Below are 24658 nucleotides of genomic sequence, written 5' to 3' on the forward strand. Positions count from 1 at the left end.
GAATCCGGACCGGCAGACCCCTGAGAAGCCTTTCCCAGTGAATGATAAATCGCCCGTATCTCGAGGACGTTGATCGGCAGAGTTGTCTCTTGGGTCGACCACCGACTCTGAACCATCTGATTGCGAAACACAGCTCCCCAGCCGAGAAGGCTGGCGTCCGTTGTCACAATCTGCCAGTAAATCAGAAGGAATGACCGGCCCAGGGAAATGAGAGGCGACGTCAGCCACCAATTGAGGGACTGTTTGACCCGGAACAAGAGGCGAATTGGACGATCCAGGGAGAGAACGGACCTGTTCCACCGAGACAGAATGGCCTGCTGAAGCGGTCTCGTGTGAAATTGAGCAAAGGGGATCGCTTCCGTCGTCGTCACCATCTTTCCGAAGACTTTCATGGCTGACCGGAAAGATGGAAGCTTTAGGCTCTGTAGCGATCGAACATCTCGCCGCAGAGATCAACTTCTCTTCCGGGAGAAAGACCCTCGATCGACGGGTGTCGAACAATAAGCCTAGAAACACAAGACGTTGAGTCGGAACGAGGCAGGACTTCCTCTTGTTTACGAGCCACCCAAAATTGGACAGAGTGTCGAGAACGATGGTAAGGCTTTGGAGAGTATGGTGAAAAGATGGAGCTTTGATTAGAATGGTGTCGAGGTACGGGAAGAGTACGAGACCTCTGATCCTCAACAGGGCCATCAACGCCGCTATGATCTTTGTAAACACTCTGGGCGCGGTGGCAAGACCGAACGGCAGGGCGACAAACTGGTAGTGGTCCTGATGAATCGCAAAACGCAGAAATATCTGATGCCCGTAAAAGATGGGGACATGCAGATAGGCATCTTGAATGTCTATTGAACACATGAATTCCTGCGCCTCCATGGAAGCGATTACTGAACGAAGGGTCTCCATCCTGAAATGACGCAGGCGGACCCTCTTGTTCAGCAGTTTGAGGTCCAGAATGGGCCGAACCGTGCCGCCTTTTTTCGGCACTACAAACAGGTTTGAGTAAAACCCTGTGAATCGCTCTGTTTCGGGAACGGGCACAATGACCCCGAAACGGAGAAGCGAGTCGATGGGTGCAAAGACGCCCGGAACTAAGGCGGGGTCTTTTGGAGGACGGGACTCGAAGAAGCGATCCCGGGGCCGAGACGCGAACTCTATCTTGTATCCTGAGGATACAACTTCCCTGACCCAAGCGACTTCCATCGAGGTAAGCCAGATGTCCCTGAAGAAAAGGAGTCGGCCGCCCAGTTGGAAAGGCGCCTCAGGCTTTGTAGATAGTCATGCCGAGGTGGACCTTCCAGTTTTGGACTCTCTGCCCTGGGAGGAGTGAGATCGCCAAGATGAAGTGGGCATAAAGGAGACCTTCTTCCTATCCTGGCGTGCTTGCAGCCTTTGTTGGTTGGAAAAAGATTCTGCCGTCGAGACGCGGCGGAAAGACCGAAACTGACACCCTGGAGGGGGTCTACAAGGCTTGGACTGTGGAAGAGAGCTTGTGCCCCTAGTGGCGTCTTTGATAATCTGGTCCAGCTGGGATCCAAAGAGACGCGCACCCTGAAAAGGGCAGATTGGTAAGGGATTTTTTAGACAAATCCGCTTGTATTGTATATGGGATGTGAAGGAGAGATTGGTGTCAAACAAAACACCGAGACAGCGTGCCTGCTGCCGGGGTGTTATTGTGGTACCATCCATGGAGAGGGAAATGTCAGATTTAGGGAGGTTAGTAGACGGCGGGAGCAGAAGAAGTTCAGTTTTGGAGAGGTTGAGTTTCAGATAGAGAGTGGACATGATATTGGAGACTGCGGACAGACAGTCACTGGCGTTCTGTAGTACAGCGGGGGTGAGGTCGGGGGAAGATGTGTATAGTTGCGTGTCATCAGCATAAAGATGGTACTGAAAGCCAAATCTGCTGATGGTCTGTCCAATTGGGGCCGTGTAGAGAGAGAAAAGGGGACCAAGGACTGAGCCCTGAGGTACCCCAACAGCAAGAGGAAGAGTAGATGACGTGGAGCCAGAGAACAAAACACTGAAGGAGCGGTCAGAGAGATAAGAAGAGAACCAGGAGAGAGCAGTGTCCTTAATGCCTAGGGACTGAGACACCCTGGTGAGATACGCCACTGATTGAGATAGGGAAGAAGCCCAGTCAGGAATGGGAGATTCGCTCTCACGTGGAGCAATAGGGGGCTCCTGGGCAGCGGGCTGGATGGGGGGAAAGTCACTGAAGCAGTGCCGGAAGGATGGGGGACAGGAGGCAGAGGAGGGTGTCAGTCTGCAGATGCAGAGCTACTCACGGTCCGGTGTCCTGTGGATGCTTTCAGCGAGCGCTACTGCACAGCTCGTCCATATCTGTAGGGCCACAGACGTGGCGAAGGAGTCCGGCTGACAGGCTGGAGAAAATGGCGGCCTCCTGAGAGCCCGGTAGAAAAAACGCGCGCTTCCAAGTGGAGACAGGGAGGGCGGGGTTAACTGCAGCCAAAGGTGGTACTGCCCGCTGCTGAGCGCCGCCTCCGGAGCGCAGACGTGGAGGGAAAGAGCGGAGGGCGGCCTAGAATGGGAGGTAGCGAGCGGTGGGCGGGCTTAGAAAGAAGCCCGCCTAAGGAAAAAGGCGGGGGCGTGGCCGTGACGCCGAACAAGACCGCAATAGAAGCCGGCGCCTGGAGTAGATGCGGCTGCCGGCAGGGCGGCGCGGAGGCAACGCTGCACTGCCGCGCGATTGGATCGCCTGACACGCATCCGTGCTCGGGCTCTTGGTCCTGCCGTGGAGAGCTATGAGGATACGGGGTGGCAGTACACGCTGTACTCATAGTCTCTTTGTGGGAGTACGGATGTGACTGTTCACTCCGTATCCCTCCGAAACCTGCAAGGGAACGACGCACGCTGAGGTAGATATGGGTATAATGAAAGACCCGTGTCCACCTCCTACTGACACTAAGCTAAACTGAGGAAATTAGTGCCGGTCGGTGGGGTGTATACTGCGGAGGAGCTAACCTTTTTCTGTGCATAGTGTCAGCCTCCTAGTGGCAGCAGCATACACCCATGGTTTCTGTGTCCCCCAATGAAGCGATGGAGAAATATATTTATACATACAAGTCTATAACAATAAACTTTACAAAACAATATGTAGAACTAAGCCACGTTAGAGATAAGTAACAAAAAGCACCCTCTTCCACAGACTCACCAACATGCAGCCTCACGAGAGTGACACTACCCACTTGCCGACACAGCCACACGGGATTTACAAGTGTAAAGAAAATCCAGCTTCTTGGAAATTGCTAAGTTTATTGGAAAATAATTGAAAATTGAATTGAAAAAGTTTATTGGAAAATAGATAAAAAAAAAATGAAAACATGCTAAATTGCAGAGACAGCATGGAAATGCACTTCAGACCACATGGCCTCCTGCGTTTGAAACAGGGCTGTGGAGTCGTAGTCGATATAAAATGGACCAACTCCGACTCCTAAAATATAAATTGGGTACAGTAGTTCAATGCAGAATGTGAATATTTTTTCATAGGAATTTGGGAAAGTTATGAAATGCCCTATAAATGGCTGTTCTATTCCTGATCTAAGGCTACATTCACACACAGCATTTTTGCTGCGTTTTTTGAGGATACGTTTTTCAGCTGCAAAAGCCGATCAGATTTTTAAAAAAACGCATCACCTGAAAGGTTTTTGAGCTCATAATGTTTTCAATATCAAAAGCAGATTAGAAATCTGCTCTATCCATTTATCCATATCTGTCTCCATATCTTATCAAAAAGAACTTATCAAAAAGTACCAAAAAGAATGAAAGCTGGGTAGCACACAGACTAACACTTCCTGCCAGGCAAAGGAGGAGGAAAGAGCGTCTCAAACATCATTAACAAGATATTTTGTAAGTGACAAAGTTACTGTAACAATGACAGCAGATATGTCTAAAAGACAGCTCATACAGCTTGTTGTGAAGGACGGTGTACCATTATCACTATTTGCACGACCAGCTTTTACAGCTCTTAATGGAGAAATGGCCCCCAAACTTGGTGTTTCTCTGGAAAGAGAAAGTATTAGAAAATTAGTGATTGAAGAAGCCCTTAAACAAAAGGAAGATCTTAAAAAGACTCTCAAAAGACGCTTCATGTTTCTTAAAATGGATGCCTGCACACGTCACAGAGTGAACTATTTTGCCATCAATGTTTGATATGTTTGTGACAAAAATTGTTACCAACACGCTTGCAGTAAAAGATACTAAAGCTCATCACAGCAGCCAGTTTCTCCAGACCTTAGTGGAAAAAGTTGTGCAAGATTACGAACTCAAAAAAGAACAGGTTCTTGCTATTGTAACAGACAATGCTTCAAACATAAGTACAATTACACTGATGAATGAGAGTAATGAACAACAGCTAGAGGAACATTTAGGATTCAGTATGTTTGAGATGGAAGGCCACAGTGCTGTTCATGTAACTGAGGAACAAACAGATATTACTACAGAAAAACAGCAAAATTATACGGTAGAAATAGATGATCTTGATGAAGCTGCTTCAAAACACTTTCCTATTCATCACATGCGCTGTGTTGTGCACACGCTGCAGCTGGCAATAAGAGATAGTCTGCAAGAGGGACATGCTGGAAATCTGATTGGAAAAGTGAGGAAATTGGTTATTGTCGCCACTCGCCAGAACCCCTAAAATTGATTCCATCTTGAAGAGACGTGCTGGAAAAGGGCAATTGTTGATCAACTAAAACCGTTTCTTATAGATATGGCGAACCCTCAGGTAACCCTAAATGACGGTCAATGGACACAGGTGGCTGAATTGAAGGAATTGCTTAATCACCCATTTACTGTGACTAAAAAATTAGAAGCTGAGGATTTAACTCCTGGCATTTTCATGAGGGAGCGGAAGAACTTGCTCCTAATCATCATCATCCCCCTTCCCCCACCGCCCCTAATCATCATCATCCCCCCTTCCCCCACCGCCCCAATCATCATCATCCCCCCTTCCCCCCACCGCCCCTAATCATCATCATCCCCCCTTCCCCCTAATCATCATCATCCCCCCTTCCCCCCACCGCCCCTAATCATCATCATCCCCCCTTCCCCCCACCGCCCCTAATCATCATCCCCCCTTCCCCCCACCGCCACTAATCATCATCCCCCTTCCCCCCACTAATCATCATCATCCCCCCTTCCCCCCACCGCCCCTAATCATCATCATCCCCCCTTCCCCCCACCGACACTAATCATCATCATCCCCCTTCCCCGCACCGCCACTAATCATCATCATCCCCCCTTCCCCCCACCGCCCCTAATCATCATCATCCCCCCTTCCCCCCACCGCCCCTAATCATCATCAGTCCTCTCCTCACAGGGCTCCATGGTGCAGCCCCTCGGTCCTCTCCTCAAACGGCTCCATGGTGCAGCCCCTCGGTCCTCTCCTCACAGGGCTCCATGGTGCAGCCCCTCGGTCCTCTCCTCACAGGGCTCCATGGTGCAGCCCCTCGGTCCTCTCCTCACAGGGCTCCATGGTGCAGCCCCTCGGTCCTCTCCTCACAGGGCTCCATGGTGCAGCCCCTCGGTCCTCTCCTCACAGGGCTCCATGGTGCAGCCCCTCGGTCCTCTCCTCACAGGGCTCCATGGTGCAGCCCCTCGGTCCTCTCCTCACAGGGCTCCATGGTGCAGCCCCTCGGTCCTCTCCTCACAGGGCTCCATGGTGCAGCCCCTCGGTCCTCTCCTCACAGGGCTCCATGGTGCAGCCCCTCGGTCCTCTCCTCACAGGGCTCCATGGTGCAGCCCCTCGGTCCTCTCCTCACACGGGTCCATGGTGCAGCCCCTCGGTCCTCTCCACACACCCTCCGTGATGGAGCCCCTCATTTCCCGCTTCTCTTCTCCAGCAGCTTGAGTAAATCGCTGCTTCCTGCTATCGTCATCGGGTCTTCAATGGACCCGCCCCTACAGGGAACGTCATTACCTCAAACTATCAACTCCGTTCTAGTCGCTACCACGGATGGTACGACATTGAACTACATCTCCCAACATGCCCTGCGAGCAGACGGCACCGCTTCTCGCGTCTCTAACTTCGGCTTCCGGGAACGTCCAGTATTTTCCTGCTATGTAACTCCTGTGTCGTTGTGCTGAGGATGGCGGCCCCGGGACCGGAGAGCTCGCATACCGGGGCTCTAGTAACACGGAAACATGGGTCCACTGCCCTCTCTGTGCCCGGTGAGGACCCTGAGAGAGCTGCCATTAAGAGGCCGAAGAAACAAGTGTTGTGTGAGGAGACGTACATCCAGGTGAGGAGATGTCACCTGCCTGTGGTGTGCGCCTGCAGGGTGATGAGGAGTGTTGGGACCATGGGGATGTGCTGGGGCGAACACCATCATGGGCCGATATTATATATATATATATATATATATATATATATATAAACACATTAATGCATTAATGTCACATTTTATGTTACTCTTCAAATTACCCCTCAATATTTCTTCTCTAGAACCTGCAAAAAATCATCCAGAGAGACTTCTTCCCAGATGTGGAGAAGCTCCGTTCTCAGAAAGAATATTTAGAAGCAGAAGAATCCGGGGATCTGGAAAAAATGAGACAAATCGCAATCAAGATTGGCACCTCCGGGAGAGGCTCTCGCGAATCCCCGTTACCTTGTAAGTAATAAATGTCCTGGATAGTAAATCATGATTTTGATATTCGATTGAGCACTCTAAAAAGCATCTGTCACTCGATTATCGCTCATGAAATCGGAGCCTGGTTGGTTTTCTGCAGCTAGTTCTGTTTTCTCTGTTACACTCCGGCGTATTAGGTATTATTTCTTCTTCATCCCCCTCTTTCTCCAGATGTAACACCAGCCACATTTGAGACGCCTCTTGGAGTTCCTGGAACACCCTCGTTTGCTGCTAAACACAGGGAAGGGGAAGAAGGTAAGACTTTCTACAGGAACTCGTTTCTTTTACCTAGTAAATATTGGTTTGGCTGGGATACACTTTTAGTCCCATAGAAATGAAAAAGTTATTAGTTTGCACCCAGTTGTTCCATGTGCCATCATCTATCATTGTGTTTTGGCACTTATTCCTCAGTCACATGACTGCACTATAGTTCCTAATAACCATATAGCGAGTTATCCAACTAAATACCGTACAATTATCACCTGCTTACACAATATTATAGATGATAAATGTATGATCGCTAGGACCCCTTCAAAAAGCAGAGGTCCCAAAATTCCATGCATGAATAGAGCGGTAACGGGACCATTACTGTGTTTAATTCTACGGAAAAGCTAAAAGAACGTGACAAATGTAAAGTTATGTTAAGATTTTGACCCCCTGTGACGAGGAATGCAGATTGTAGTGATGCGTGTAAACCTCGGCTGGCATTTTTACGGGCTGTTTAGTAAATATTAATGCCACAAATGGCAAAAAAAACGCCAAGGATACAGCATGCTGTGATTTTAAGAAAACGACATGATGCCCAAAAGTGCTAATTTGTACCTCATTGTATACAATATTTATTTTTGTTCAAAAGCATCCTAGAAATGGAAATACATCATTTCATTTATTTAATCCTCAGCGTTAAGATGTGCTTGTCAGTTAACGGGAACATGATTAATTTATTTATTCTCAGATTCTGATAGCTCTAGACGTAATAGTTTAGCCAATCGTCTTTCATTCTTTCATTGCCATGCATTTTACCTACAGAAATAAAGTAGCAAACTATCAGGACAGAAGAGAGACTCTACTGCTGATGTATTTTTATAACCCTTATTGGGACTATTACTTTTTTTTCATACTTTATGAACAATTAAAAAAAGCGAGGTGTGTATAAATCCAAATATACAGGGATTAAAGCACAAAGTTCTACAAAAACAAGAAAACACTACACAGGAGATGCATTTTAGACCTATATGGTCGTAGCCTGGCTGTTAAAAAAGTACATACGGGTCTAAAACACGTGTCACCTGAGTAACAGTTTCTGGTATATGAGATATACCGTATTCATCGGACTATAAGATGCACCGACCATAAGACGCACCCCAAATTTTCAGAAGGAAAATCGGGGAGAAAAAAAATGTGTCAAATGGGGTCCGTCTTACAGTCCGAATTCATCTTACCAGGGAGACGGGATCGGCACAGGTGGAGGAATGGTCATAGGGGTCGTTCGGTGGTGCGGTGGCCTCCGGGAAATCCCATCCTAGGCTGGTGCGGTGGCTGGGCTCTATGGGTGGGGCGGCTTGGGCTCTGTGGGACGGTATCTCTCTGTCCTGGGGCGGCAGCGGCTCTCTGTGCTGCGTGGGGGGCTCTGCCAGCATTTCATCAAAGCTCGGAAGCCCCCGTAGCTTCGTTTCTGCGACGCGTAGGCCTCCGGAAAGATGGCTGCCGGGGGCGGCACATGCTCAGATTCGGATCTCAGCAACGAGATCTCGTTTAGAGATCTCAGGAGATGAGATCTCATTGCCGAGATCTGAATCTGAGCATACGCCGCCGGAGGCTACCGCGTCGCAGCAACGGAGCTGTGGAGGCTTCCGGGCTTTGATGAAATACCGGCGGAACACCCCACACAGCACAGAGCCCCAACACCACTGCACCACAGAGCACAGCCACCGCCGTACCACAGCTGCACCAGCATGGGAAGGGAGGCTGCATCGGGATCGCTGCCACCACAGGATTTGTAAATATATTGCTACCATAAGACACACCCCTGTTTTCCCCCAAAATTTTTTGGGAAAAAAGTGCATCTTATTGTCCGAAAAATACGGTATATTGTGAATTTTCATGGAAAAAGTGTAAGATTTTATTTGCAACACAAAGTGCTGGCAAACGATCGGACCTTCTGACAAAATATACAAGGAGTGTGGTAGGTGTTGAGCAATTGCACTTATATTTGAGATACAGAGGGGTCTAGTGTCCAACTTGTTGATTCAGTCTATTTTACATAGTAGGCGAGTTTGTCTTTCTTTATTTGTACATTGAAGTGTGACAATTATCCAGAAATGTGTTTAAACAATATTAATATTTTTCAGGGGATGCTGAGAAGACAGAGGAGGATGGTGAGGAGCTTCCAAGCCTGGATAACTTTTTAGCGAAACACACAAGCGAGGACAATGCCTCTTTTGAACAGATAATGGAGGTGGCAAAAGAGAAGGAGCGGGCGAAGAATTCCTGGCTTTATGAAGCAGAGGAAGAGTATAAACAGGTATACAGAATACATTATGTGAGCAGTCAAACTTATTTTTGAATGTTTATGTAATAGAGGGATTTTTCTCTAGTTTAATTTCATACTTTTGTATTTTTAAAGATCTGGCACCATGCATGAGCCCTGAGCCCTTTGAGGCAGTTTGTGTTGGCAGACTGTGGAGCACTTGATCCTTCGGTGTAATTTGGCAGATCTTGTTTGCAGTATTTATTAGTTGCATAAGGGGATATCTCAGCTTCTATGGTTCTGAAGGCAACCTGTAGTGTACTTCAATAGTGTTTAATACAAATTTGGATGTAGAAGAAACGCTGGTCCTCTATATTCCAGAGCTGAAAACTGCTGGAAAAATAGACTCCAGCTCTGGTAAGTCTGGCACTACATGTATTACACCAATCACAAGGGTATGCATGGCTGCCCAAAATTCCTCAGCAACAGCTTCTTGGTGAGAAAGCAATTTTTTTTTTTATGCTTGCTTTTCCAATTTGTTTCACTAGGAATTAATAACTTGCTTGAACCACTTTGAACAGTGCTGAGGGTTTATTTCTTAATTTGTATTGTGCCATAGGAAAGAAATGGCAGTCTTTACTTGTTAAATGTGTAAGTAAAAGAAACTTATTAGTTATCTCTTTCCCTTCCCCAGCGACTTCAACAAAATCTTGCCCTCCCCTCTGTTGAAATGCAAGCTATTCAGGATGTAAAAGCCGGCCTTGATACCTGGGAGTACAAAACCCACAACTCTCTTATGTACTATCCTGAAGGTATGCATTTACACTTTTTTTTTCTTAGGTTTATTTCACTCCCTTATATATAGTGCCATTAATTTTCACAGTGCTTTACTGACATCATCATCACTGTCCATCATTGGGGCTCACAATGTACATTCTCTATTAGTATGTCTTTGGAGTGTGGGAGAAAGCCAGATTACTCAGAGGTAACTCTTACAAACACGGGGAGAACATATAAACTCCTTGCAGATTTGGTTCTCTGTGGGATTTGAACTCCACTGGTGCAAGACTACAAAACTAACCACTGCACAGCATAGAATAGGGCCCAATTCATTAAGACCGGCTATTTCCTTGTAGTCGGATGCTCCTGGATTCACTCCTCTTTGTGCGTTAAGAGTGTCGGATGTGTGGCATACACTTTTGTTTGTGCCTCGCATCAAATCCTGTGAATCCAATGAAAAACAATTGGAATACAGATCATGGGAACATGCTCTTTCTGTGAGGTCTGTATTCCATTTGACAATGTTTTTCATGTGTGCCGCTGTATTAACAATATGCTTATAGTGCAATTGTTACCATTTACGTGCTGATTCTATATTTATCTATTCACGGTTTACCTTACGAGAGTTATTAGGACACATACAGGATCTAGAAATATTGTATTATCTTTTGAAGCAATATGCACTTTATATGCATTTCTGGTTCATTCTATGGCAGCATATAGGTTCCTTACAGGATATATGCACTATATGTATCTATAACTGGACAGATTTATATATATATATGATCTATTGAATACCCATGGATAAATATCACACCTCTCACTGTTCATGTACGTATTATTTTTAATTTAATGTGGATATATTACCCTTTTCATTCCTCAAAATACTTAGATTAATTACTTAAAGATTAATATTTTATAATTTCAATGGAATTGGTAATGTATCTTTTTGTAGGCCGTTGTGTTTGATTTTGATGCACGGCCATATAATATTTATGGTATTTACCATAATTTTTGTGATTAAGTCTCTTCCTATGCGCACACACTCGGAAGAGACCTGAAGTGGGGCATGGAGAAGTCACAGTGGACTGCTCTTGTCTCTCCTGGTGGGATCTTTAAATTATTATTTCTTCGGTCGTCCATGACAGCACCACCTGAGAGGGGATCCGCCCTTTAGGAACAGGAAACCTACAGATACAAAAAGGCGGCACCTCTCCCACGCATCAGTTGGTTTCCTCTTCCTAGAGGACGGGACTTCCTTCAGATCGTCCATCATGGAGTCGTCGAGGGATTCCCAGGCCGACTGACCGACCCAGGTAGCGGGGGGTTCTCCTACCTCGGTCACGCTCGGGTCCCTGGAAGCGCCACGGTGGGGCCGGGTAGGTCGCCACGGCAGTGGTCGGAGCAGGTGGAGCACAGGGTCCGGTGGACAGCCGTCTCCATATTGCGGGCACCAGGTATGTATGCCCCGAGCCCCTCCTGGTGCGTTCTCCCCCGGGGGTCCGGTCCCCCTCTCCTATCCGGGCAGTAGTGGCGCCGGTCGGCGGGCATACCGGAGCCGGGGGCGCCGTGCCGGCTCCTTCCGCGCGCTCCCACGGGCTCTGATGAGCGGCGGAAGTGACGCGGCGGAAGGGGCGGGGCCGGGAACGCCGAAACCAGAAGTCGGGTGCCGGCCGGCTTTCCAGTGCGCGCCACGGGTGCACGGCGGTCCGGGGTGACGCGCGGTCCCCGGGGCGGGGAGGGGGTGGCCGGTACAGGCGGGGGGGGGGGTCCCGGGGGGGTGCCACGCTAGAACCCTGCTGACCCGGCTGAGAGGCCTTAAAAGACAGGAGGTGACGCTGCTGGGGTGCTTCTGAAGGCCCAGCAATGGAGACGACAGAAGCCCCCATAGCGCAGCAGGACGAGGCGCAGGAGCGCCCACAGAAACAGGCCATGGTGAAGCCTCATGCGAGTGGCCAGCAAAAAAAGCAGAAACGTCCGAGCTAACAGAGCCACAGAAGTTCCTCCAGGATAAAGGACCCTCCTGCCTCCCTCCGTGATCCGGTACCTGCCTCATCTGCATGGGTAAGAGATCTCTGTGAATGTACCCTGATGCAGTGTTCCCTTATGTTTTTTTCGCAGGGGAGGAAAGCTACGGGAAAACAGAAGCACAGGGAATGTGCCCTCTGTAGTTCCCCCTTGCCAGACGGCCACCCTAAAAAGTTGTCAGCCATGTGTGCGACAAACGGTAGGGGTTGGATAGGGACGGGAGCCCAGGGGTAGATTGACAGGCCCTTACACTCTCCCCCGTCCATACAGGTAGCGGAAGAAACGCTGGACTTCACCACAAGCCTGAGGGAAATTATCAGGTCGGAAATGAAGGCCCTATCTAAAAGGGATTCTTCTAAAGGAAGAGAAATTAGTCTCTCCGGTTCGGAGTCCTCAGCCGCCCCTAGGAACGATGACTCCTCAGATTCCCCGGCCTCCACTTCGTCTTCTTCAGAGGAAGACTCAAGCCGATTCTGCTTCCCCTTAGATCAAATGGATAGGCTGGTTAAAGCAATAAGGTCCACCATGGGGGTAGCAGACGCAAAACCAGAACTTTCCGCACAGGACGTGATGTTCGGGGGTCTAGATCCCAGAAAGCGCAGGGCCTTTCCTTTAAATGACAAAGTCCAGAGCTTGATAGATAGGGAATGGAAAAGACCTGAAAAAAGGGGCTCCTTGCCACCTGCCTTCAAGCGGAGGTACCCGTTCGATGATCCAGTGGTAAACAGATGGGATAAGGCCCCTAAGCTGGATGCGGCAGTAGCCAAAGCCTCCAAAAAATCCTCCATACCATTCGATGACATGGCCTCCTTAAAAGACCCGCTGGATAAAAAAGCGGATTCCTTCCTAAAGGGAACATGGGAGATGTCAGCAGGCGCTTTAAGACCAGCGATAGCTGCCACATGTACGGCCAGATCCATGATGGTCTGGCTAGATCAACTGGATTCCCAACTGAAGGACAGAGCCTCAAGAGCATCCATCCGGAAAACCCTACCAATCATCCAAAGTGCTGCCGCTTTTTTGGCTGATGCCTCAGCAGACTCTGCGAGAATGGCGGCGAAGACCGCGAGTTTATCTAATGCAGCACGAAGGGCTCTCTGGTTAAAATGCTGGCCAGGAGATATCCAGGTCACGACTCTGCTCCATTCCATGCGAGGGGGAATATCTGTTTGGCCCCGTTTTGGATGAACTTTTAGAGAAGGTCGGGGATGATAAAAAGAAGTTCCCCAGTCTGCCGAACCCTTCTTATAGATGTCCCTTTACTAGGAAAGGATATTTCCGTAGAAGGCCGTCCAGGGACCAGGGCAGATGGGATGACAAGAAAAGGAGAGGTACAGGTTTCATGTTCGGAGGTGGGGGGTGCCAGGAAGGTCCAGCCCGTGACACTAAAAAGCCGCCCCAATTACTAGCTGCTCCGGTAGGGGGGAGACTAGCTGCCTTCAACCCAGCCTGGTCTAGGATTTCTAGTAGTAGCTGGATACTGGGGGTGATAGCTGCGGGTCTACGACTAGAGTTCACCCGGGTCCCCCAAGATCGTTTTAAGATCACCCCGCTCAGGACTTCCACATCAGAACAAGCTGCCCTGGAGGCCGAGGTTCATGATCTTTGCCGCAAGAAGGTCCTAACTATGGTTCCAGAAGGAGAAAGGGGAAAAGGTTTCTACTCCCCCCTCTGTTCCTGGTCCGCAAGCCAGACGGCTCCTTTAGGACTATAATAAATCTTAAGTCCCTCAACGAATTCCTGGTCATACGCCCGTTTAAAATGGAGACAATTAATTCATCAATAAAAATGCTGTTTAAAAATTGCTTTATGGTAGTGTTAGATTTAAAAGATGCTTACTACCATATACCCATTCATGCAGCTCATCAGCGCTTCCTCAGAGTGGCGGTTCAGTTAGATGGGTCAGTTCAGCATTTCCAATATGCGGCCCTCCCCTTTGGGGTGGCAGTCGCTCCCCGAGTATTTACTAAAGTGGTAGCGGAGGTTATGGCCCATCTACGTGAGTCAGACATTCTAGTAGTTCCCTACTTAGATGACTTCCTGATTGTAGGGAAAACGGTGAAACATTGTATGGAACAGCTACAAAGGGCAATGTCTGCCTTAGAACGGTTAGGTTGGCTGCTTAACATTAAAAAATCTCGGTTGCAACCGATGAGAGTCCAACAATTCTTGGGCTTGATCCTAGATTCTGAGAAACAGGAATGCCGTCTGCCTCCGGAGAAGCTTGTTCGCCTACACTATCAGGTCCTGAACGCTTCCAATAACCCCACCATGTCCCTCAGGAGAGCCATGTCCCTTCTGGGTTCTCTTTCTTCCTGTATCCCGGCTGTCCAGTGGGCCCAATTCCATTCAAGAACACTACAGGGCGAAGTTTTAGTACATCAAAGAGTGCTCGGAGGTTACTTAGAGGGCCAGCTAACCTTGTCCCGGAACACAAGGGAGTCCCTAGAGTGGTGGCTAGACAAGGATAATTTATCCAGAGGGGTTCCCTGGGAGTATGACATATCCCGAATAATCACCACGGATGCTAGCCCTTCCGGTTGGGGGGCCCATATGGGTGAGATTCTGGTACAGGGCCTATGGGAGCATCATCAGATAGAGATGTCATCTAACCTGAAAGAGTTGACAGCAGTAGAACAGGCAGCTAAGAGACTACTTGTGTATCTACAGGGCCATCATGTGCGGGTGTTCTCCGACAATCAGGTCACCGTGGCTTATATCAACCACCAAGGCGGGACTCGTTCCCAACCCCTGATGAATGTGGCAGAACAATTGTTCCAGCTAGCAGAGCGGCATTTTCTATCTTTAACAGCGCTACATATAAAAGGGAAAGAAAATATCACAGCAGATTTCATAAGCCGCAATCTACTAAGACAAGGAGAATGGTCCCTAAAAACTTCCATCTTCGACCTGATTGTACAAAAATGGGGTCAACCAGAGATAGATCTCTTCGCTACCATGGAAAACAGGAAAGTAAGGCAGTTCTGCTCCCTAAATCCCAGAGAGAACCCCCTGGCGGTAGATGCCTTTCTGATAAAGTGGGACTTCAGGCTAGCATACGCCTTCCCTCCCCTATCACTACTACCCCTGGTGTTGAGAAAAATCAGGAGGGACAGAGCAAGGGTTATAGTTATCGCTCCATTTTGGCCCAGGTGGGCATGGTTCTCATGCCTCAGGACCATGTCGGTGTCCGAGCCTTGGGTCCTTCCAGACATCCCGGATCTCCTATCCCAGGGCCCAGTCTTCCATCCTCAGGTGGCTGGCCTACATCTGACGGCGTGAAGTTTGAACGGACATTGCTAAGAGATAAAGGCTTCTCCCCAGACCTGATTAACACTCTACTTAAAAGTAGAAAAATCATCACTACCAAAATCTGTCAGGATTTGGAAGAGATTCCTTCAGAACTCCGGAATAGTCGCTGGGGGTTCAGCACCTATAAACCAGATCTTAGAGTTCCTTCAGAAAGGTCTGGATATGGGGCTTTCCACTAGTACCCTTAAAGTACAGGTATCAGCCTTGGGGGCCCTCTTTAGCTGCAACATAGCGGGTAATTACTGGATCAGTAGATTCATTAAAGCAGCAGGTAGATCCAAGCCAATAGTGAAAGATAGGTTCATGCCGTGGGACTTAAACCTAGTCCTCACGGCTATGACAGAGGCTCCATTCGAACCTATTTCATCAACTTGCATAAAAAAACTGTCCCTTAAAGTAGCCTTCCTGGTAGCTCTAACCTCAGCTCGTAGTTTCTAGCTTTCACAGGACACAGGAGATAGTCCTTCCATCCTTCCTCCCTAATCCAGCTAATGAGAAGGAAGAGAAACTACACACTCTAGATGTTAGGAGATGCCTCAAAGAATATCTGGCAGTTACCGATCCCTGGAGAAAAGATAATGCCCTGTTTGTCTCCCATCAAGGCCCTAGGAAAGGTTGTAGAGTGTCAAAAAGCACACTAGCTAGGTGGATTAGAGAGGCGATCTCAATAGCATACACCTCAAAAGGCAGGTCGCCACCCGGAAAGCCGAGGGCGCATTCCACCAGAGCCATGGCGACCTCGTGGGCCGAGAGATCAGAAGTCTCCATCGACCAGATATGTAAGGCGGCTACTTGGTCCTCTCCGAACACCTTTTATAGTCATTATAGGCTAGACTTGGGTGCTTCCACAGACCTCTCTTTTGGTTTAAGGGTACTGCAGGCTGTAGTCCCTCCCTAAATAGTTATTACTCTCTGTAATTCTCTCAGGTGGTGCTGTCATGGACGACCGAAGAAAGTCGTAGTTACTCACCGGTTAACGGTATTTTTCGGAGTCCATGACAGCACCCGTATATTCCCTCCCTTTAGTTTAAAATTTTGGGTGTGCACTTCTTCCCCTTATAGGTACACGGGTAATTTAAATAGTCGTGTAAAGTATTGTATATAAATTATGCTATTAACCGTTGTGGTCCTCTTGTGCTCTGTAATCCAACTGATGCGTGGGAGAGGTGCCGCCTTTTTGTATCTGTAGGTTTCCTGTTCCTAAAGGGCGGATCCCCTCTCTCAGGTGGTGCTGTCATGGACTCCGAAAAATACCGTTAACCGGTGAGTAACTACGACTTTCTCTGAAACGCTGGAGCTTTTTAGAAAAATGTATACCTAGCTGCAATCGTGCTGCCAGGCTTAATTCTGCCCCTGGTTTAAGCAGCACGAATCAGCTGACAGGTTTACTTTAAGGCCTACTTGCCTCTTTGCTTGACATCTTGTGAAAATCAAAACATCAGAAAAACGTGCATGGAAATCCAGAAGTCTGGTGCATTCTTAAGAACATTTTTCCAATGCTTGAAGGTACCACATTCATTTGTTGAAACGATAGACTGCCGTTTTAAACATCGCCATCATACCATTCAGGAAGGAGATGTGTTGTCACCTAGAGATGGGTGTACTTTGGTGCAAAATATACAAATTCAAGAACAACTGTAAAATAACCATATAAAGATGCTGGAGGAAATGCATAGAAAAGTATCAGTATTAACAGGAATACGTGTCCTGCATGGACATGACCTGAAAGGCTGCTTAGCAAGGAAAATACCGCTGCCCTGAAATGGGCATTTAAAAAAAAAACAAAAAAAAACAGGCTACAGTTTTCAAAATCTTAATTAATTATTGTAGAAATGTCCTATGGCAGGTGAAACAAAAGTAAACGGTTAGGCCATAATATAATGGAAAATTATATGTATACTAGCTGAAGAGCCCGGCGTTGCCTGGGCATGGTACCTAACTGTGGTTAGTTATAACAAATTATAATGATTATATTGCACATAAAAACATTTCACATCATGCATTCAACACTACAGATTTGCAACACAAATTAACTAAACGATTACCCAAGTATTGATAGTACTTTATTTTCAACTCATTCAAGATTTTTGTTTTTTCCTTTCGGTGCAAAGATGAACAGATTTTTGGCAGTTCCAACTCTTGAACAGACCACGTAAAGTTGACTATGAGAAAATCATGGAGATTGCAAATCGATCCCTACTGCTTTCAAGGACTGTCCCTGAGCATTGTTAATGGACATTGCAAATAGCAGTTGAACTGGAAACTAGAAGCGTTTAAAATAAAATAAACAAATCAGATGGATTGAATGGAATTCTTGGAATGAAAATGTCCTCTCCTTTGGCACATCCTGTTTCTGAGCTGTGTACCTAATCCTCTCCTGTGTGATGCTTTCTGCTGAGCTGTGTATCTAATCCTATCGTGTGTTACTGACTGCTCAGCCGTGCATCTAATCCTATCCTGTGTGATACCGTCTGCTGAGCCGTGTATCTAATCCTATCCTGTGTGATACTGACTGCTGAGCTGTGTATCTAATCCTCCTGTGTGATACTGACTGCTGAGCTATGTATCTAATCCTCTCCTGTGTGATACTGACTGCTGAGCTGTGTATCTAATCTTCTCCTGTGTGATACTGACTGCTGAGCCGTGTATCTAATCCTATCCTGTGTGATACTGGGCTCCCCCTGCAGTCTGTGTCAGAGGGTGGTCTGTGTTGGCACGGTAATAAATTGTGTTATTTCCAGCTTTACAGAAGGACGATAACACCATAGAAATGATAAGAATAATAGGTAAAATTGTTTGGTGAATTGGAAAGCACGGGGTTAAAATTTCACCTCACAACATAGCCTATGACGCTCTCGGGGTCCAGACGTGTGACTGTGCAAAATTTTGTGGCTGTAGCTGTGACGGTGCAGATGCCAATCCCGGACATACACACACACATACACACACACATACATACAAACATATACACACATTAGCTTTATATATTAGATACTAAAGCAACCTTATCAAGTCATCAGGCAAGAATTCAATACTTGGTTGGTCTTCCAAATCGACAATGACCCAAAGCATACTTCCAAAGTCACTATAAAGGATAACTAAGTGATGGTAATAGAGTGGCCATTATAAAAACCCTGACATCAGTCCCGTAGAAAATTTGTATGCAGAACTGAGAAGGCCTACAAACCTGACACTTAAACCAGTTCTGTCAGAAAGAATGGGCCAAATTCCAGTAATATATTGTGGAAGGCGACTCGAAGTGTAAGACACAAGTTATATACGTTAAAGGCAATGTCGCCAAATACTACCACATGTATGTAAACATTTGAACCACTGGGAAAGTGATGAAAAATAAAAGCTGAAATAATTATCTCTAGCATTATAATGACATTTCACATTCTTGATCTCTAGTGTGTACGCCAAAAGTTCAAGGCACAGGCTATCTTCCTTTCACAAAAATAATTTTTATTGACACCAGTGTACACACTGGAAAATTAGCAACGTTTCTGCCACGAAGGGCCTTTGTCAAGCCAAGAAAAAAAGTGCATGATATAGGCTGGTGTACAATTCATTGTACACACTTTTACATTTTAAACGTGATTTTTTTTACTACATTTAATGTTAACATGGCCTTTCTATCATGCTCAAGCTTAACATGAAAAGTGGGGAATTTTCCTTTACATTTGTCAAACACGTCATTCCCTGTAAAGGAAATTAATTGCATTTCAGTTTTTAGGTGCAGCTGTTTTACAATAGCTTTTGCTTTCTAGGTGTACCAGACAATGATGCTATATTCAAGAAACCCCGGGAAGTAGTTCATAAAAACACTCGCTTCCAGAAAGACCCCTTCAGTCAAGCCCTGAGTAAAACACAGCTCCAACAAGCAGCGGCCTTGAATGCACAGGTAAGGGTCTCCCGTCTTGTCTCATCTACGCTTACTGCTCTGCTTGTGAATCCTCCCATTGACAGTGTGGTGTTTTCATTTGTTTGTGTGCAGTACAAACAAGGGAAAGTTGGTCCTGATGGAAAGGAACTCATTCCACAAGAATCTCCAAAAGTTAATGGCTTTGGGTTTGTAGCCACCCCTTCCCCTGCCCCAGGTATGAACCATGATTTTATGTAGTTCTCTATGTGCTCAGATTGAATATTCTCTGTTTCAACTTGATATTCTCATTTTGTTTTCCACACATCCCCACAGGAGTTGATGACTCTCCACTTATGACTTGGGGTGAAGTTGAGAGCACTCCTTTTCGTCTGGATGGATCAGAGACCCCATATGTAGAGAAGACACCTGGACCATCATTTAAGGTATTGACTTTTTTACTCTGAGTGTAATGTAGTCCATTGCCTTTTCTTAAATGGATCTATTATTGCATGGGGAATATGTAAGAACATTACTAAGAAATGCTTGAAGTAAGTCGGCCACATTATCTTCTTCTTTTTTTTATTAACGAAATTCAAACAGAGAATAAAGTCCAGACATTACAATGTCCAACAAGGTCACATATTTTCAATTACAGCGCATCCCCTCCCCCCCTTATAGAAAAAACAGCAACATATACTTTAGAAGTAAGTCCTCCTTTCGGCGTCATTGTCTCTCCACCCACGGTGTCCACAATGATTTGAACTTTTTTTCCCTATTTCTTTTGGCATAAATACCTTTTTCCATATTTACAATAAAGTCTGATTTGTCTAATAAATTCTTGTATCATCGGCTGTTCTTCATTTATCCAGTGCCTGGCTATTAATTTACGTGCAATGTATAGCAACCTAGCTATCGCCAATTTGAACTGATTTTGAATCTGAATCTCCTCCACATAACCCAAAATACAAACCACAGGATCCCTCTTAATTCTATAGTGACACACTCCCTCTATAGTGTTAATAACCGCTGTCCAGTATGAGGCCAGTCTGGAGCATGTGTAAGATCCCGGCCCCATCAGCCTGACAACGAGGGCATCCAGAAGTCTGTCTTAATCCAGGCCCTAAATAGTCTTTCAGTTGTCCTATATACTCTATGGAGCACATATATTTGTGAGAGTCTATCTGGCTCACTCCAGTGACAATTGGGGTATATATTCCATAATCGCCTCCCACTTATCCTCTTCTATTGGCCCCAATTCGTCTTCTCGCTTCTCTTTAGCCTTAATCGGGTAATTAGTTAACCCCTTCATGACCCAGCCTATTTTGACCCTAATGACCTGGCCATTTTTTGCAATTCTGACCAGTATCCCTTTATGAGGTAATAACTCTGGAACGCTTCAACGCATCCTAGTGATTCTGAGATTGTTTTTTTTCGTGACATTGGGCTTCATGTTAGTGGTAAATTTAGGTCGATAATTTTTGCGTTTATTTGTGAAAAAAAAACGGAAATTTGGCAAAAATTCTGAAAATTTCGCAATTTTTATTCTGTTAAACCAGAGAGTTATGTGACACAAAATAGTTAATAAATAACATTTCCCACATGTCTACTTTACATCAGCACAAATTCTGAAAACAAAATTTTTTTTTGTTAGGAAGTTATAAGGGTTAAAAGTTGACTAGTGATTTCTCATTTTTATAACAAAATTTACAAAACCAATTTTTTTAGGGACCACCTCACATTTGAAGTCACTTTGAGGGGTCTATATGGCAGGAAATATCCAAAAGTGACACCATTCTAAAAACTGAACCCCTCAAGCTACTCAAAACTACATTCAAGAAGATTATTAACCCTTCAGGTGCTTCACAGGAACTAAAGCAACGTGGAAGGAAAAAATGGACATTTTATATTTTCCAACTAAAATTTTCTTTTAACATCAATTTTTTTCATTTTCACATGTGTAACAGGATAAAATGGATCCTAAAATTTGTTGGGCACTTTCTCCTGAGTACACCGATACCTCATATGTGGTTATGAACCACTGTTTGGGCGCACGGCAGGGCTCAGAAGGGAAGCAGCGAAATTTGACTATTTGAAAGGAAAATATGCTGGAATATTTAGCGGTTGCCTTGTCGCGTTTGGAGAGTCCCTGTGTGCCTAAACATTGGAGCTTCCCGATAACTGACCCCATTTTGGAAACTAGACCCCCCCAAGGAACTTATCTAGATGCATAGTGAGCACTTTGAACCCCCAGGTGCTTTACAGATTGATCCGTAAAAAAAAAAGTACTTTTTTTCACAAATTTTCTTTTAGCCTCAGTTTTTTCATTTTCACATGGGAAACAGGATAAAATGGATCCTAAAATTTGTTAGGCAATTTCTCCTGAGAACACCGATACCTCATATGTGGTCATAAACCACTGTTTGGGCGCACGGCAGGGCCCGGAAGGGAAGGAGCACCATTTGACTTTTTGAATGGAAAATTAGCTCCAATCATTAGCGGACACCATGTTGCATTTGGAGAGCCCCTGAGTACCTAAACATTGGAGCTCCCCCTCAAGTGACCCCATTTTGGAAACGACCCCCCAAGGAACTTATCGAGATGTGTGGTGGGCACATTGAACCCCCAAGTGCTTCACAGAAGTTTATAACGCAGAGCAGTGAAAATAAAAAATCTTTTTTTTTCCTCAAAAATGATTTTTTAGCCTATTTTTATTTTCACAAGGCTAACAGGAGAAATTGGACCACAAAAGTTGTTGTGCAATTTTGTCCTGAGTACACCGATACCCTACATGTGGGGGGGAACCACTGTTTGGGTGCATGGGAGAGCTCAGAAGGGAAGGAGCGCGATTTTGGAATGCAGACTTTGATGGAATGTTCTACGGCATCATGTTGCGTTTGCAGAGCCCCTGATGTGCCTAAACAGTAGAAACCCCCCACAAGTGACCCCATTTTGGAAACTAGACACCCCCCCCCCCCCAGGAGCTTATCTAGATATGTAGTGAGCACTTTGAACCCTCAAGTGCTTCACAGAAGTTTAAAAACGCAGAGCCATGAAAATAAAAAATAATTTTTTTTTTCCTCAAAAATGATTTTTCAGCCCGCTACTTTTTATTTTCACAAGGGTAACAGGATAAATTGGACCCCTAAAGTTGTTGTTCAGTTTGTCCTGAGTACGCTGGTACCCAATATGTGGGGGGGAACCACTGTTTGGGCGCACGGCAGAGCTCAGAAGGGAAGGAGCGCCATTTGACTTTTTGAATTGAAAATTAGCTCCAATCGTTAGCGGACACCATGTCGTGTTTGGAGAGCCCCCCCACAAGTGACCCCATTTTGGAAACTAGATCGCCCAAGGAACTTATCTAGATGTGTGTTGAGCACTTTGAACCCCCAAGTGCTTCACAGAAGTTTATAACGCAGAGCCGTGAAAATAAAAAATAATTTTTTTTTCCACAATTACATTTTTTAGCCCCGAATTTTTTATTTTCCCAAGGGTAACAGGAGAAATTAGACCCCCAAAGTTGTTGTGCATTTTTTCCTGAGTACGCTGATACGCCATATGTGGGGGTAAACCACTGTTTGGGCACACGTCGGAGCTCGGAATGGAGGGAGCGCTGTTTGACTTTTTGAACGCAAAATTGGCTGGAATAAATCGTGGCGCCATGTCGCGTTCGGAAAAACCCCTCAGTTCTAACTCCAACTCTAACCCCAACACACCCCTAACCCTAATGCCAACACTAACCCTAACCACAAGCCCAACCCTAATCCTAATCGTAACCCTAATTCCACCCCTAACCCTAATTCCACCCCTAATTCTAAGGTCTGTTTCACATTTCCGTCTTTCAAGGTCAGTCAAAATCCACCAGGCGGTTAAAAACGGATCCGTCTCCGTCATGGGCCAAACTGATGCCACTGGATCCGTCCGTATAGAGAGAGAGATAATCGGGGGGTGTATTTACTTTTTTTTTCATTTTGATCACTGTGAGAGTTTATCACAGTGATCAAAATGAAAAATGAATGGGCAGCCGGCAAATTCATGGGTGCTGCCATCTTGGAAAATGGCAGGTGGCGAGGAGCAGATGGCGACTGATCGCCGCCGTCTGTCGGTGGGGTCGGGTCGCGGTGTTCAGCCATGTCTGATGCTATTGCAGCATCGGCCATGGCTGGACTGTAATATTTCACCAAATTTCATTGGTGAAATATTACAAATTGCTCTGATTGGCTGTTAAAAGTGAAACAGCCAATCGTAGGCATGTGGGGGCTAAGCCACGCCCCCTGGGGTTAACTCTCAAGTGTCCTCTGTGTGCGGGTCGGGTGACCTTTCAGTAACCTCGGTCACCCGATCCGCAGGGGGCAATCAATTCATGACGCCACATAGGCGTCATGGGTCGCCTACGTGGCGTCAAAGGTCGGGAAGGGGTTAAAAAGGTGTGCATTAAGTTCTTATAAATACCTGACATAACTCCATTTGTTCCCCCATCACTACACACAGTCCACCAATATGTGTTTTTGGACCCTCATAGAAACCGTCTTACTCTGCGCTATGTAAGCATGACAGAGCAGTCTATACTGGAACCCACAGATCTCAGATAACTCATTTCTCCTGTAGTTTGTCAAAAGTCACTAGTCCTTGCGAGTCCTGTAATTGTGCCATGTATTCAATTTCTTTCCTTGTCATATAGGAGAATAATATTCAGGCCCTTCACTCCTTTTAATCTCCTCCCACACCTTGTGTACCAGGGCATGACAGTCCCAGTTTCCTAAAACTACCTGCCTCCAGTCCTTGACCAATGAGTCTCTACACAGCACCTGAGTCAGTATCCGCCACGTTGAACCCCTGCCCTCTGTCCCTCTCCATCCCCTCAGCTTTGGCCCTGAGCTGCTAGATAATCCACGGTGTCGGGAGTGCCATCCCCCCCCCCCCTCATCTTTGGGCCTCTGTAATATTTCCATTCTAATCCTTGGTTGGTTTTTCCCCCCACACAAGATTCCTAAGTATAGAACTGATTGTACGAAACCACCGCTTAGGTAACCATATGGGGGCATTGTGCAGCACGTACAACACCTTGGGGCATCAGTTCCATTTTAATAAAAATTTGTCTTTCCTATCACTGATAGATGTAATCTACACCACGCTCCCACTTTGCTTCTGAACTTACCCGATAGCGGGATCAGATTTAAGTCTGTATATCTCGAGAGCGGGAGCGCTACCTGAATGCCCAGGTACTTGAACTGCTGCACAACCGCCAGCCTACTTCCATCCCCCTCTATCCTAAGATCTTCACCACTACCGTCCATCCACCGCTAGAATATTGGATTTCTCCCAATTGATTTCCAGGCCCGACACAGCCCCAAATCTCCCAACGATGCTCATCACACCCTACAATAATTAATCAGGGTCTTCAGGAAAAGCAGCACATCATCTGCATATAAAGCTATTTTTTTCCTCTATAGGTCCATATTTAAACCCCCTGACCGAGGCTGCCTTTCTAATCGTCTGTGCCAGGGGCTCCACCGCCAACGCAAAAAGCAGCGGAGACAGTGTTCGGTCCCCTCG

The 24658-nt window shown here is 46.3% G+C and overlaps 1 protein-coding gene across 1 annotated transcript in view; it reads left to right on the plus strand.

Moving 5' to 3' along the window:
* The first annotated feature begins 5924 nt into the window (after positions 1 to 5924).
* Positions 5925 to 24658, plus strand: part of ESS2 (ess-2 splicing factor homolog) — a 29540-nt gene continuing 10806 nt past the window's right edge. Inside the window, exons 1-8 of the mRNA XM_073559148.1 lie at positions 5925 to 6263; positions 6467 to 6632; positions 6822 to 6905; positions 9002 to 9174; positions 9815 to 9932; positions 19011 to 19144; positions 19238 to 19340; positions 19439 to 19548. Coding sequence (XP_073415249.1) covers positions 6111 to 6263; positions 6467 to 6632; positions 6822 to 6905; positions 9002 to 9174; positions 9815 to 9932; positions 19011 to 19144; positions 19238 to 19340; positions 19439 to 19548 — 1041 coding nt within the window. The 5' untranslated portion in view covers positions 5925 to 6110. The remainder of the gene's footprint in view (positions 6264 to 6466; positions 6633 to 6821; positions 6906 to 9001; positions 9175 to 9814; positions 9933 to 19010; positions 19145 to 19237; positions 19341 to 19438; positions 19549 to 24658) is intronic.

The sequence above is a fragment of the Dendrobates tinctorius genome, unplaced genomic scaffold, assembly GCF_039654945.1.
Source record: "Dendrobates tinctorius isolate UK_male_01 unplaced genomic scaffold, ASM3965494v1 ptg000265l, whole genome shotgun sequence".
Lineage (NCBI taxonomy): Eukaryota > Metazoa > Chordata > Amphibia > Anura > Dendrobatidae > Dendrobates > Dendrobates tinctorius.